The sequence below is a fragment of the Cygnus atratus genome, chromosome 18 (assembly GCF_013377495.2).
Source record: "Cygnus atratus isolate AKBS03 ecotype Queensland, Australia chromosome 18, CAtr_DNAZoo_HiC_assembly, whole genome shotgun sequence".
Taxonomy (NCBI): domain Eukaryota; kingdom Metazoa; phylum Chordata; class Aves; order Anseriformes; family Anatidae; genus Cygnus; species Cygnus atratus.
The window spans coordinates 10,560-24,898 of NC_066379.1; the positions used below are offsets into that span (position 1 = coordinate 10,560).

Here is a 14,339-nt window from a genome sequence, read left to right on the forward strand (position 1 = left end):
AAGAATGCCACCTGAACAACATACAAGGTGACAAGACTGCAGGAGAGCAGAGGGAAGTGATGGATGCAGATCAGCTTCCTGTACTGGGGAGCAAACTGCTGAGTGTGCCATGGGAAAAATGACTAACTTAGTAAACAGATATTTTGCAGATGGAGACTTCTTAACATTTTTTTACAGTAAAATTAATAAAGGTGGGCAAAGTGCCTCTTGCTACAAAAATTGAACCATCTTTGCTAGACTCCAGGTGTTCTGGCTTCACAGATAAACCTCCAAACTGAAAAATGTACCCTGCTAATATACTTGGGCTCTAAATGTAGCCCTGGGTTAATTGAATAACAATCCCTGTGAAAGATTGAAGTGCAGGAGGGGTTGGCTACAGTTTTAAGAGCCGGTTTGCAGGAAAAGGGATCTCCCGTTAAGAAATGGCATATACTGATTGTTCCTCTTCCTTGCTCTCCCAAGACCTGAAGCACATCTTGGAAGCCAGGCAGAATCTGTGGAGCCGATGGAGTTCTCAAGCTCGACTTCAGCTTCTTCCCAGCTAGAAGAAGCAAGGACACGCCAGCTGAGATCCACAGGCAACGCGCCCTTATCTGTAGACGAAGATTTTGAGATGCTACTTTGGGAAATCTCAGACAGCATACTGGAAGCAGAACTCGACTTGGACCCAGGGAAGGATGAGGATGACCTCCTCCTTGAACTTTCCAAGATGATTGACGATATGAACTGCTAGTCCTATGGTATATTTAAAAAAAATAAATTAAAACTCTTCTTCTTGTTGGATACCCCTGAGGTGATCCTTTTTCTAACTGAGGCTTTTGCATGAGACTTAAAGCACAGTTGAACTGGTAGAAATTGGCAGGATCTGCACTCAGTTGTCCTAAGTTTCCCTGCTGGTCAGAGTTAAGGTCTTGTGCATCTGTTCTGGTAACTATAGTGGCTACCTTTGATATCAAGAGGACAAAGCACTTGTTTTCCTTTTGGCACAGAAAGATGTCCATTGACACGCTGTGGTGGCTGTGAATTGACAGTACTGATGGAGCAATGCTCTGAAGGCTTAAACGTAAAGCTTCTTCCTTCCTCCCCCCTTGGCACAACTCGACGTTGGGCACATTTGTGAAGCTTCGGTGTTCTGGATTTCTCGGACAGTTGATACCCAAATCCTGGAGTTACTATGTCAACTCTTGACTTTTATTTGTGTATGCATTGTTTTGACAGTAATCTTTTCAGACAATGAAGCTGTAGGGGCGGGAGGGAGCAGAATAATTATTCTAGTGTTGTGGACCAAACATGCTGCCAGGAGGAGGGCGGGGGTGGGGTGTCAGCCCACCCAGCCTTACTTTCAATTATCAGGGATGATAAAATGGAGGTGAAAGCAGCAGCTCTGCGAGACGACTACGCTACCCCCACTCCCTTCTCTTGTGCTGTACCAAAGTTCCCCAAGCTTTGGTTGGTGCTTTTGCTGGTGACAGTAGGACTCCAGGGCGAGTAGTCGGGACTCTTCTGCAGTAACTGGGTCAACTAAGGGTTGGTTTAAGTGCCTCTTGGTTTTTTAAAATTGCTCCCCTGAGCTGCTGGCTCTGCTGCCTGCTACAGCAAATGTTCGGGTGCCATCAGCGTCGCACTTGGCGTGGGCATTGACCCTGCGGAGGATAGCTGAGACTCGGGTGTATTGTGTACCCTGCCACCAGTGATCATTTTCCCCTAGCAGATCTATTTTGAATTATTTTCTTAAATTTTAGAGGAACTTTAGGCTCTTCATGCTATGATTTGTGAAGCTGTAGGGGCCCTCAGGCATTTGCTGCTGGCAGAGGAAAACAGCTTGTCGAATTTGTTGTACATACTTTCTGTTTGGACAACAACGCCTGTGTGTGTGTTGTTTTTGTGTGTGTGCTTAGACAACCCCCTGCGATGCCCCAGCTCCACAAGGGAAGCTTTGAAGTGGCTCGTGGGAAAACCTCTGCGGAAGAAACTGCTGCTGGTGACTTGCGAAAAACGGACTCCACAATCAGTAAGATTGTAAAGTAGGTATGTTTATTCAGCGCTGGGCAGCACAGGGGGTAGTCCCGCCAAAGTCGTGCGCGGCCTGACGCGGCAACTTGCCTTGGTTATATGCAGTAAAGAGTTACATATGCATGAAGTTTCACAATACGCCTATACATATTCATAACCTGTCCCCGCTTCGTATTAAAATTAGTTCCAAGGAGTCATTTCCATAAACTCCTCCCATCTGCGCTTGCGCAGTGTATTCTGGTGGTGGTCGTCGGGGGTCATGGGGATGAAGATTGATGACTCTTCCTCGTCACCGCTAGTTGACCTCTTGTCTTTGCACAGACTCAGTTGCTCCTTGGCTCTTGTCCATCTGCAGGACCAGTTTCTACCAGTTTCTTAAGATAGGCTCACTCTCTTATTAGGAGACTGACCTTGGTAAGGGGCCCGAGGCTTCTTGCTTTAGTTAATTTGCACAATGCGCCATAGTTAGCAAGACACTAAGTAGCATCCTAGTTTAATGCCGTCAGCGCTCTATCTCTACTTGATAAGATTCTCCTAACTCCCTCTCTCACTGGAGCCCACACAGCCCTCCGTCCTGCTGAAGGACTTCACAGGGACTTCTGCCGGCTCCGGGTGCCTGCACACAGACAGAAATGCTTTGAGAGAAAACAATTCAGGAGCAGGAGAGCTCAGAGACTGCGGCCAGCTTCGGCACCTTCCCCTCGCTTTCCCTCTCAGTGTTCAAACTGAGCACTGGTCTGCCGTCAAACCTTCGCTGCCTCTGTCGCGGCGCTGGGCTTTCACGTGTGCCATTGCTCCTGTACATATTTTATCCTTCCTTTTGTAAGGAATGGTCCAGCAATTCATGTCACTAAGGGATTTGAAGGGTTAACATTGAGGCCCGGCTCTAGGTGATAAGAGAACAAAGGGGTTTTTAGGGAAAAACTGCTGAATACTGCAGGGATGTTGCTAGAGTTCCTGAAATCCGGCCCAGAGGCTAACCAAATAAGGAGGAAGGGGGAGCTGAAGGACAATTGAAGGACAAAAGCCTGGGAGGAAAGACAACCAGCCTTCAGCCCGAGCAACCCCCGAGAGACCACCAGAGACTGATACACAGGCACCCCTGGGAGGGTTTTGGATTCTGGAAACCAATTATAATAACCCTGCCTCTTCTAGAAGTAGTAATGAATATGTATTAGCCTGGGAGCATAAAAACCAGCCGCCCTTACGTAACAGGTGTGCGTCCTGGTGGAGCAGAGACTCCCGGCGCACCCAGCGCTGTTTGCTTGCCTCTATTCGTTTAATCAATTGTAAACTTTGATTGTAATCCTATTTGGGACTCAGTCATTTATAACACTTTTTATATTTGTATTTTATTTAAGGCTGTCTTGCCCCCCTCCCCCCCCAGCCTCGCTGCTCGCCAATAAACCTGGCGCAGGGACACCTGCCTGCGACCATAGAGACGTGGTCCTCCCGGCCTGCTAGAGCGGCCCCCCGCGGTCCTCCAGCATCCCAGCGTCCTTTGCGCGCTCCAGCCCAGCCTCAGCGGCTTCCGGCGGTGGCAGAGCAGGGGCGACGGGGAGCAGCGAGGCGGCGGCAGCCATGGCGTACCGCGGGCAGGGCCAGAAGGTGCAGAAGGTGATGTGCAGCCCATCGTAGCCTTCCTGCGCGGGGGGCGACAGGGGAGCGGGTGTGGGGGCGGCCCGGGCCTCAGGGGTCTCGGCCCGGCTTGAGGCCTTGTCCCGGGCCCCTGGGGCCTCGTTCCACGGTTTGAGGGCCTTGTCCTGAGGCCTTGTCCTGGGCCTGGAGCTCTTGTCCCCGTGCTGAGCCCTTAACGCAGCGCCCCAGAACCTCATCTTCTGCTACCTGCAGAAAGTGAGTACCCGCGCGGAGAGAGGACGGGGAAGGGATGGGGGATGGGGCTTTGGGGGGGTGTGTGGGGTAGCAGGGGGAGGGTCCGGGATCCCCCGCGCTGGAGTTTTCGGCCTCACCACCCGTTGCTCGGAGGCAGGTTTTGTGGGGATGGAGAGCACTGATGCGGTGTGCTGGTGGGTACAAGGAGCTGCTGCGCAGCCCGGCGTTTCCCCCTCATGTTAACGGGAGTGGGATCGTGCAGTCAGGTGTGCAGGGGTGTTCCCTTGTGACTGGGAAACGTGTTCTTCAGCAAACGTGTAGGTATTCACCCAATCATATAACGCTCTAAAATGTCAGACTGTTAATTGAAACTGCCCCTGAGAGTTGCTCCTTGGAGTGTTTTGAGAGCTATAGCGGCTATGGTTAGCGGGTATTTCTGAACACGTGAGAGAGAACAAAACTGCTGGCAGTGTTTGTGTTCCAATTTACTCTTCTCCTTCATTCTGCAGAGGTCGAGGATCCAGGTGTGGCTTTACGAGCAAGTAAACATGCGGATAGAAGGCTGCATCATCGTGAGTATCAGCACGACCCCGCGTTACGTCGTTAGTTTGTTTTCCCTCATTCACAATCCTATTTTTCTTGTCAAGAAAAAACTAGCAGAAGGGAAAAAAAAATCGTACTTCTCTAATAATTAGTCTTCATTGTCCAGCCTGGTCAGCAAAGCTGATGATGGTTTGTGTTGTTGCTGAACTAATTGCCATTGTTGCTGATTTCTAGGGCTTTGACGAGTACATGAATTTGGTGCTGGACGACGCAGAGGAGATTCACTCCAAGACAAAATCAAGGAAACAGCTGGGTGTGTCGTGTGTCTGTGCAACCCGAGTGACGCGCGGTCTGAAACCTGCCCGGGTGAGCCTTCTAGATAGCAGCACTGAGAGGTACCAAACGCGTGACGAGCCTTGATGTTGAAGTTCAGTGAGCAATTACTGGCTACATCTCTGTCCCTGATGATTTTTGAGCTGGTGATTTTGCTGAATGAAGAGAATCTGTCCCTGCCTGAGACCAGTTCTGGTCTTTCAAACGTGTAATAACAAGTGGCCTGCACTGGCTGGAGGAGTCTGGTCACAGCTCCTTACAGCTGCATCTAAAGCCGGTGGCCCTGGGCGATTCTCACACTTGCTGTGATCTCTGAGTCAAAGCAGGGAGCCACGGTAGCGGCAGTGTTTCTTTACCACCTGCTGGTGGACAGAAGCAACGATGTGTGCCCAGTGCTGGGGTTTTCAGCAGGGACAGCGTGCTGCTGGAACGGGGACGGTGGCTGGAGTGGGACTTTGTGAGTGTGGGGGCAGCTGGCAGGAACAGGACTCTGTGTGATGGGCAAAACCTGCTCAACCACACGAAATACTTTCTGAAAACACAAGATTATTCTCAGGTTCTGGGCTCTCTCTAATCCTCTCTTTCCCTTCTCTGTGCTGCAGGCCAGATCCTGTTAAAAGGGGACAACATCACTCTTCTACAGAGCGTTTCTAACTAGAACCTGCCATCCTTAGAACAAAGGTGGCTGCCGTGCTGCGGAGTGACTGAGTGCCAGGGGAACGTGGCCCGCTGGTAGATAGGAAGTTATTTGTAACTGGGGTTGCATGCTGAGGTCAAAAGTCCTTCCGTTGTGGGAGCGAGTTTTTTGTAGCTTGAAACAATACGTGATGTATTTCACAAATAAACATTTTTCACATTAACTGTAAATGTAAAACACAGATCTGCTTGTTTTCAGTCTCTTCCTTCTGTGAATGGAGAAGGAGGAAAAATATAGAAGCGTGGGCTTTTCTTTTTGCTGCGGATCTGATAAGTTTCGATAACGATATGTGCTTTCTTGAACATTACATCTGCATTATGTGGCCAGGGTGGACTTGTTCAGGGCATGGAAGCCCTACGCAGTCCTTGAGCTAGCAGGGTGCTGAGGAGGGTGTTGGAGATTTTGCATACAATTGCAGCCCTTTGTTGCTGCAGTGACAGGTTCCTCAGATTCTTTCTAAACAGGGTTTAACTTGTTGAGAATCTTTTTGGGAGTGTTTATTGTGGATCAATCAGTAAAAGTATCTTAGTGGACCCGTGAGGGATTTGGGGCTGTGGTGCAGTAACCCAGGCGTTTACAAGTGTTACTGATACGCATGCTTGTCAAATAACATCTCCAGATCAGAGTGAGAGCGGGCAACTGGTTTGGATTAAATCTGTCACTTCTTGCTGCTTTGGACAGAGCCTGTAGATTAAACCCTTGTGCTGTTCAATAAGCTGGGGTATCAGATGTATCGGTTGGGTTTTTATCATTTGATTTATTTTTTTTATCCGTTTGGAGATCTGTCTGTTCTATTTAAGTTTCCCAAGAGAGCTGAGTTGCTTGGTGCATCGACCAAAGATAAGTTCCCTGGCTGACTTGGGGCAACCAGTCCCCTCATTTTTCTGATCACAAAAAAAAAAAAAAAAAAAAAAAAAAAAAGAAAAATGTTGACTGTAACTGTAACTCAGAAACTAAGATTACCTGAATGGAGAGAAATGAATTTTGATGCACAGGCTGTGCTAGAAATCTGTTAATCAGCATTCAGTTTTTCAAAACTTCAATTTGTGTCTCATTATCATGAAAATTAATCAATTCAAGGTGGGAGATCCTTTCCTGAAAGGGAAGGACAGAACTATGAGTCTTGCTGTGGGGCCTACCCAGCGCAGTTCTGCCATTCCGAGAAGTAATATGTCAGGAGTGTCACAGCAGACGTTCCCAGGAAGAAAGCTTTGAGGGGCAGCATGACACACTTGATTGGCTAAAGCAGCTTCAGCTGTACAGCCTGCTGCTGGGATCGGTAATTCTAAGTTGTGTTCAAGTTGCTGAGTTCCTTTCAGCATGTAGTAAAGATGTAACGTGCCAATGTCATTTGGGAACAGGAGGCATTACGTGTCACCAGCAGTGGGCACATAGGGAACAAACTAGTATCTTACGAGGTCCTCCACATCTGCCTTTCATTTTGTCCTTGGTTTGCCAGCTGGAGCTTCCAGGAGGTGAGGAAGGAGGCTGTCCCAGTCAGTAGTTGAGGTGTTGCAGGGTATTTGTGATGCAGTGCTTGTAAATTTACCTGCCCGCATCTCCTGTTACAGGCAGCCCCCCCTGGGCCCTGTGAGACAGGGAGCTGCTGGCCCGGGGTTAGGCCCAAGGTCCCCTGTCAGGCCAGGACCGCCCTTCCCCTCACCCTGCCCTTCCCTCCTGCTCCTCAGCCCTTCCTCAGGCCTTTCGGGCCATCTGGCCGTCCGTCTGTCCATCCATCCGGCCGTCTGGCCGTCCGTCTGGCCGGTCCATCTGGCCCTGTGTCCCCTCCATCCCACCGCCCTGCCCTGTCCCTGCCGTCTTCCTAGGGAAGCAAAAGAGTCCCTGGGCTGCCTTCAGGGGGGAGGTTCTGCTGAGGAAATTAAAGCTTCCCCCTTAACGGGTGCCTTGCGAGTTATTTTGAGTTCCAACCTTCTGCCTTCCTTTTGTAGCAGTGCCTCTGATGGGTGCGCTGTAAGGTAGGCGTCATCTGGCGCGCTGCTCCTCCGTTTCCCAAAGGAACTGTCTTCAGGATCTGACTAACTCTGGATGCACCCGGTTGTCACCTTAATTTCTCCTTTAGTTTGCTGAAAACAACCTAGTTGGGTGACCTTGGTGTTTGTTTCTTAAAAAATGGATCGAGGAGATCTCTGTTTCCTTATGCTGATGTTCACGATGAAAGTGCAGAAGGGATGCTTACTGTTGCCCGGGTCAGTGCTGTTGCCAGGATGGGAATGTTTAACCTACCAGCCCTCTGGTGCTGTTAGGCTGCACTCGGAGTGTGAGCTCTGGGCCTTATTCGAAAATACGGCGTTTATTTGAGTGTACAAACCCGAGATATTCTGCGGATAGGTGATTCTCAAACCACGTCAGAACCACCGCTGTGGCATGTGCTGGAGTCGGACGCGCGTTTGACTGATCAGACAGAGCAGGTGAATTGAATTTGTTGCTGGATGGCGAGGTGTTCTGGGGGAAGAGCTAGTCTAAAGAAAACTTCCTCTTACTGCCCCTTCCCATCTCAAATGGCCACTGTCTGGGGAAATTGGTTCTTTATGAGATTAACTACAACGTTACAGTGAGGATGAGGAATCATCATTACTCCCATAGTTATTTGCTGCCAGGCTGCAGCGTTGATTTCAGAGATTTTTTTTTTAAAAAAAAAAAAAAGAAAAAAGAAAAAAGGAAGTATGTATCTTTCACATACTCTCTTTTTCCCGAGAGTAAATGTTGTAGCTTCAGCAGTACCCTTCCTCTGGAAACGATTCCCAGTGCCTGCTCAGACACTGGGGAGGAAATGACAGAGAGAACAATGGAGGAGAGCCACCCGATATAAAGGAAAAAGGGGTTATGGATTAAGGGAAAGCCACTACATAAAAAATTGGTGCTATCTAAAAATTGGTTAAGGGTTTGGGACCTGCAGGTGCTGCCTACACCTGTGTGTGTTGCAGTCGTGCCTGTTGCCACTGTGCAAAATGGAGAGAGCTTCTTTGTCGAATGCAGCATGTTAAAGCATGCGCCATTGCCTGGAAGAAAAGCACGGCCTTCCCTCGTGTGGGACTTCTTCCCTATTGATCTGTGGTTTACCTGAAGGTTTACCATAACCTGCGTATGTTTCAAAAAAAAAAAAAACACAAAAAAAACCAACAACAACATTAAAGACTGGCAAGGCAGATCCTCATCTGGGGACTCTGACTCATCGGTGACATCACCAAGCAAAGCACTGTGAGCGCTTCGGGTTGGGGCTGCTGCGGCGAGCCTCGCAGCTGGGAGGGAGAGCGGGTACGGTTTTGCCTCTGGCGGGTCTGTGTCAGCCCTCTGCCCTGGTGGCTTCGTTAGCAGTGAGAGTTTGACTCCTGTGTTCCCAGCTTTTGCTTCTGCACTGACCGTGTGGCAGAGCCCGCAAGCTGCTTCCTCAGCTGGAAGAGGAAGAGGAGTGACCTCAACTGTGCCGAGGTAAAGCAGAACTGTTGAAAAGGTTTGTCAAAGATGCGGGTTGTACCAGCGCAGCCGCTGCAGCTGCAGCAGGTCCTGGAGCATTGGAGAAGACAGAGAGGGGTTTCTTCGTGAAAAGAATGCTGTAAAAGTGTTTTCATGCCAGAAATTAGGACAAACGCCTCTGTTGTTTGGATATCCTCTATTGACCTGGCACACTGGCATTACAGCATACCTGGCACACTCTTTGTATTGCCTGTGAAAAAAAAAAAAAAAAGTGTTTTAGTCAGGGCAGGCCAAAAACCTGCCTTGGCACTTCCACATCGCAGCAGTGCTTGCAGACCGTGCATCCTGGATGCCAGGCCAGGATCTAAATCCAATGGTGCTGTTGGTAACGTGAAGTTCAGGAAGCACTCCTGGGTTTTTCTGCTCTTCCATGTGAATTTTTGCCCTGTGAAGGTGGTGTACTGAACTCTTTTCTTACCAACAAATAGGTTTAAAAGCAGTTACAGTTTAACATCTACATGCTTGGGTGTTATTAACACAGCATTGCATACTGAGCTGGTGCCTGGTAGGAGAAAACCTTGGTAGGAGAAACCCCATGGCGCCCCAGTGGACCCTGCCCAGCGACCAACGGCAGACCACCAGGCACCCCAGCAGACCCTGGCCGGCAACCCCCAGCGGGCCCCTTGGCGCAGCAGCGGACCCCGGCCGACGACCCCCAGTAGGCCCCTGGGCACGACGGCGGACCCCGGATGGCGACCCCTGCTGACCCCCCAGGCCCCACGGCAGAATCCAGGCAGCGACCCCCGCAGTGGCCCCGGGCCCTGTGGCGGACCCCGGGTGCCAACCCCTGCTGGGCCCCTGGGCCCCGCGGCAGACCCCAGGCGCTGACCCGTGCAGCGGACCCTGGGCATGGACCCCTGCTGGTCCCCCAGGCCTCATGGCTGTCCCCAGGCGCCACCACCCGCTGGGCCCCCGGCTCTGCGGCGAACCCCAGGCGGCGACCCCCACCGGGCCGCCCGGGGTCCAGGCAGGGGTTGCCACCTGGGGTCTGCCACGGGGCCCAGGGGCTGGAAGTGGGTCACCGCCTGGGGACTGCCATGGGTCCTGGGGGCCTGCCGGGGGTCACTGGCCGGGGTCCAGTGTAGGGCCCAGGGGCCTGGAGAGGATTGCCGCCTGGGTCCCAACGTGGAGCCCGGGAGCCTGGCGGGGCTTGGCGCCTGGGTCAGCCGCAGCACCCAGGGACCCAGCGGGGGTCGCTGCCCAGGGCCCGCCATGGGGCTCGGGGTCCTGGCGTGTATTGCCACCCAGGGTCCGCCACGGGGCCCGGGGGCCTGGTGGGAGTCAGCGTATGGGGTCCACTATGGCACCTGGGGGCCTGGTGGGAGTGGGCACCCAAGGTCCGCCTCAGGGCCCAGGGGCCCGGAAGTGGGTCACTGCCCAGGGACTGCCACGGGTCCTGGGGGCCCCCTGAGGGTCACAGGCCAGGGTCCAGCTCGGGGCCTGGGGGCCTGGAGAGGATCACAGCCCGGGTCCCAATGCAGAGCCCGGGGACCCGGCAGGGGTCGCTGTCCAGGGCACACCGTGGGGCCCGGGACCCTGGCGTGTATCGCCATCTGGGGTCGGCTGCAGGCTCCAGGGGCCCGGTGGGATTCGGTGCCTGGGGTCCGCCACGGCACGTGGGGGCCCAGCGGGAGTCGGCTCCCGGGGTCCGAGGTGGGCTCCAGGGGCGCGGCAGGAGTTGTCACCCGGGGTCCGAGGCGGGCTCCTTGGGCCCGGCACGAGTCATCGCCCAGGGTCCACCGCGGGCTCTGGGAGCCCAGCAGGAGTTGGCGCCCGGGGTCCGCCCATGGGGCCCGGGTGCACAGTGGGACTCGGTGCCCGGGGTCCACCGCAGGCTCCAGGGGCCAGGCAGGTATTGGCGCACGGGGACCATGGTGGGCTCCGGAGGCCCGGTGGGAGTCGGCGCCTGGGTTCCATTGCGGGCTCCGGGGTCCTGGTGGGAGTTGGCGCCCGGGGTCTGCCACAGGGCCCGAGGGCCCAGCGGGAGTCAGCACCTGGGTTCCACGGTGGGCTCCAGGGGCCTGGAGGGAGTGGGCACCTGGGGTCCACCACAAGGCCCGGGGCTGGGTGGGAGTCAGCGCCTGGGATCTGCCGTGGGGCCCGGGGACCCTGCTGGAGTCGGCGCCCAGGGTCTACCGCAAGGCCTGGGGGCTCGGCGGGATTCATCACCTGGTGTCTGCCGAGGGGCCCAGGGGCCCGGTGGGTGTCAGCGCCCAGGGTCTGCGGCGGGGCCCAGGGGTCCGGCAGGAGTCAGTGGCCAGGGTCCGCCACGGTCTCCAGAGGCCCGTTGGGTGTTGGCGCCTGGGGTCTGCCGCGGGGCCCAGGGGGCTGGCAGGATTCATCGCCCATGGTCCACTGTGGGCTCTGGGGGCCCGGCGGGAGTTGGCCTCTGCGGTCTGCCGTGAGCCCTGGGGGCCCAGTGGGAGTCGGCACCTGTGGTCTGCCGCGGGCTCCCACATGCAGAGGGTGTCAGCACCCGGGGTCTGCCGCAGGGCCCAGGGGCTTGGCTGGCGTCAGAGCCCAGGGTCCGCCACGGTCTCTGGGGGCCTGGCGGGAGTCGGCGCCTGGGGTCTGCAACGGGCTCCAGAGACCCGGCAGGAGTCAGCACTCGGAGTCTGCCACAGGGCTTAGGGGCCCGTCAGGAGTCGGCGCCCGTGTTCTATCGCAGGCTCCAGGGGCCCGGTGGGAGCCGTTGCTCGGGGTCCGCCGCGGGCTCCAGAGGCTTGGCGGGAGTCAGCGCCTGGGATCCGCAGCAGGGCCCAGGGGCCCGGCAGGAGTCAGTGCACGGGGTCCACCGGGGGCCCAGTGGGAGTCTGTGACCCCGATCTGCTGTGGGGCCCGGGGCTTCTGGCTGGAGTAGGCGCCTGGGGGCCGTCACAGGGCTCCAGGGGCCCGTTGGGAGTCGGACCCCGGCGTCCGCCACAGGGCCTGGGGGCTCGGCGGGAGTCAGTGCCCAGGGTCCACCGCAGGCTCTGGGGGCCCGGCGGGAGTCTGTGACCCAGGTCTGCTGCGGGGCCTGGGGCTTATTTCTGGAGTTGGCGCCTGGGGTCTGCCACAGGGCCAGGGGCTTCCATCAGGAGTCGGTGCCCGGGGTCCACCACAGGTCCCAGGGGGCCGGCAGGAGTCAGCGCCCAGGGTCCTCAATGGGGCCCGGGGGCCCTGAGTGTGTCATCGCCTGGGGTCCGCTGCGGGGGTCCAGGGCCCCAGTGGGATTCGGTGCCCGGGGTCCGCTGTGGTGCCTGGGGGCCCAGTGGGAGTCGGCACCCAGGGTCCGCCACGGGGCCAGGGGCCCAGTGGGAGTTGCTGCCTGTGGTCCGCTGCGGGCTCCCAGGTACAGCGGGAGTTGGCGCCAGGGGTCTTCCGCAGGGGCCGGGGGCCCAACGGGAGTCTGTGACCCAGGTCTGCTGCGGGGCCCAGGGCTTCTGTCTGGAGTCAGCGCCTGGGGTCTGCCGCGGGGCCAGGGGCTTCTGTCAGGAGTCGGTGCCCAGGGTCCGCCGCGGGTCCCGGGGGGCCAGCGGGAGTCGGTGCCCGGGGTCCACCGCCGAGCCCGGAGGCCCGGCGGGCATTGGCACCCGTGGTCCTCAACGGGGCCCAGGGGCCTGGAGTGTGTCGTCGCCCAGGGTCCACTGCGGTGCCTGGGGGCCCGGCGGGAGTCAGCACCCGGGGTCCGCTGCAGGGCCTGGGGCCTTGGCGGGAGTCAGCATCTGGGATCCGCCGCGGGGCCCAGGGGCCCTGCTGGATTTGGTGCCCAGGGTCTGCTGTGGGGCCTGGGGGCCCGGCGGAATTTGTTGCCCAGAATCTGCCCAGGGGCCCAGTGGGTGTCAGCGCCCAGGGTCTGCAGTGGGGCCTAGGGGTCCGGCGGGACTTGGCGCCCAGGGTCCGCCACAGTCTCCGGAGGCCTGTTGGGAGTCAGCGCCTGGGGTCTGCTGCCGGGCCCAGGGGGCTGGTGGGATTCGTCGCCCATGGTCAGCTGTGGGGTCCGGGGGCCCGGCGGGATTTGGAGCCCAGGATCCACCACGGGCTCCGGGTGCCCGGCAGGAGTCGACGCCTGGGATCCGCCACGGGCTTTGGGGGTCTGGCAGGAGTCGGCGCCCAGGGTCCTCCGCAGGCTCCAGGGGCCCGGCAGGAGATGACACCCGGGGTCCGCCACGGGCTCCGGGGGCCTGGCAGGAGCCTGCACCTGGGGTCCTCTGCGGGCTCCGGGGGCCCAGCAGGAGTTGGCACCCGGGGTCCTCTGCAGGCTCCGGGGGCCCGACGGAAGATGGTGCCTGGGGTCTGCCACAGGCTCTGGGGTCCCCCCGGGAGTCGTCGTCCAGGGTCCACCGTGGGCTCTGGGGGCCCGGTGGGAGTCGGCGCCTGTGGTCTGCCGCGGGCTCCCACATGCGGAGGGTGTCAGCACCCAGCATCCGCCACGGGGCCCAGGGGCCCGGAGGGAGTCAGTGCCCGGGGTCCGCCGCAGGGCCCAGGGGCTTGGCTGGCGTCAGCGCCTGGGGTCTGCCACAGGGTCCAGGGGCCTGGCGGGAGTCAGCGCTCGGGGTCCGCCGCAGGGCTCTGGAGGCCTGGTGGGAGTCGGCACCCGGGGTCCGCCATGGGCTCCGGGGGCCCAGCGGGAGTCTGTGACCTGGGTCTGCCGTGGGGCAGGGGCTTCCGTCAGGAGTCAGCGCCCGGGATCCGCCACCATGCCTGGGGGCCCGGCAGGCATCGGCACCCGTGGTCCACAACGGGGCCCAGGGGCCTGGAGTGTGTCATCGCCCTGGTCCGCAGCGAGGCCCAGGGGCCCTGCAGGATTCGTCGCCCGGGGTCTGCTGTGGTGCCCAAGGGCCTGGCGGGAGTCGGCACCCGGGGTCCACTGCAGGGCCCGGGGGCTTGGCAGGAGTCGGCGTCCGGGGTCCACCGCGGGGCCCAGGGGCCCGGCGGGCGTCAGCCCCCATGGTCCACCGCAGGGCCTGGGGTCTCAGCAGCAGTCAGCGCCTGTGGTCCGCCAGGGGGCCCAGTGGGAGTTGCCACCTGTGGTCCGCCATGGCCTCCTGGGTACAGCGGGAGTCAGCGCCCAGGGTACGCCGCGGGGCCCCGGGGACCAGTGGGAGTCGGCGCCCGGGGTTCGCCACGGGCTCCGGGGTCCCGGCGGGAGTCGGCGCCTGGGGTCCGCCATGGGGCCCAGGGGCGCGGCGGGAGTCGGCACTCAGGGTCCGCCGCAGGGCCCAGGGGCCTGGTGGGTGTCGGCGCCCAGGGTTCGCCACGGGCTCCGGGGGCCCTGTGGGAATCGGCACCCAGGGTCCGCTGCGGGGCCTGGGGGCCTGGCAGGAGTCGCCGCCCGGTGAGAGTTGGACTATAGGATTTAAAGTACCAATTACACAGCACAAACAGGAGTACTGAATCTGCTTGTCAAAATTTACATTCGTAAGACTGCGATAAAAAGTTTCGA

General features: G+C 57.8%; 2 protein-coding genes across 2 annotated transcripts in view; both read left to right on the plus strand.

Annotated features, from left to right (window-relative positions):
- The first annotated feature begins 3,512 nt into the window (after positions 1–3,512).
- LOC118255610 (small nuclear ribonucleoprotein E-like) lies at positions 3,513–5,600 on the plus strand. Its single transcript, XM_035561936.2, has 4 exons — positions 3,513–3,630; positions 4,356–4,418; positions 4,624–4,784; positions 5,325–5,600. The coding sequence occupies exons 1-4, from the start codon at positions 3,595–3,597 to the stop codon at positions 5,374–5,376; spliced, it is 312 nt and encodes a 103-aa protein (XP_035417829.1). The 5' UTR covers positions 3,513–3,594; the 3' UTR covers positions 5,377–5,600.
- Positions 5,601–7,258: 1,658 nt separating this feature from the next.
- The window catches only part of DHRS7C (dehydrogenase/reductase 7C), a 32,016-nt gene continuing 24,935 nt past the window's right edge, over positions 7,259–14,339 (plus strand). The window contains 1 exon segment of the mRNA XM_035561935.2: positions 7,259–8,869. The gene's annotated coding sequence lies outside the window, so the exon portion shown is untranslated.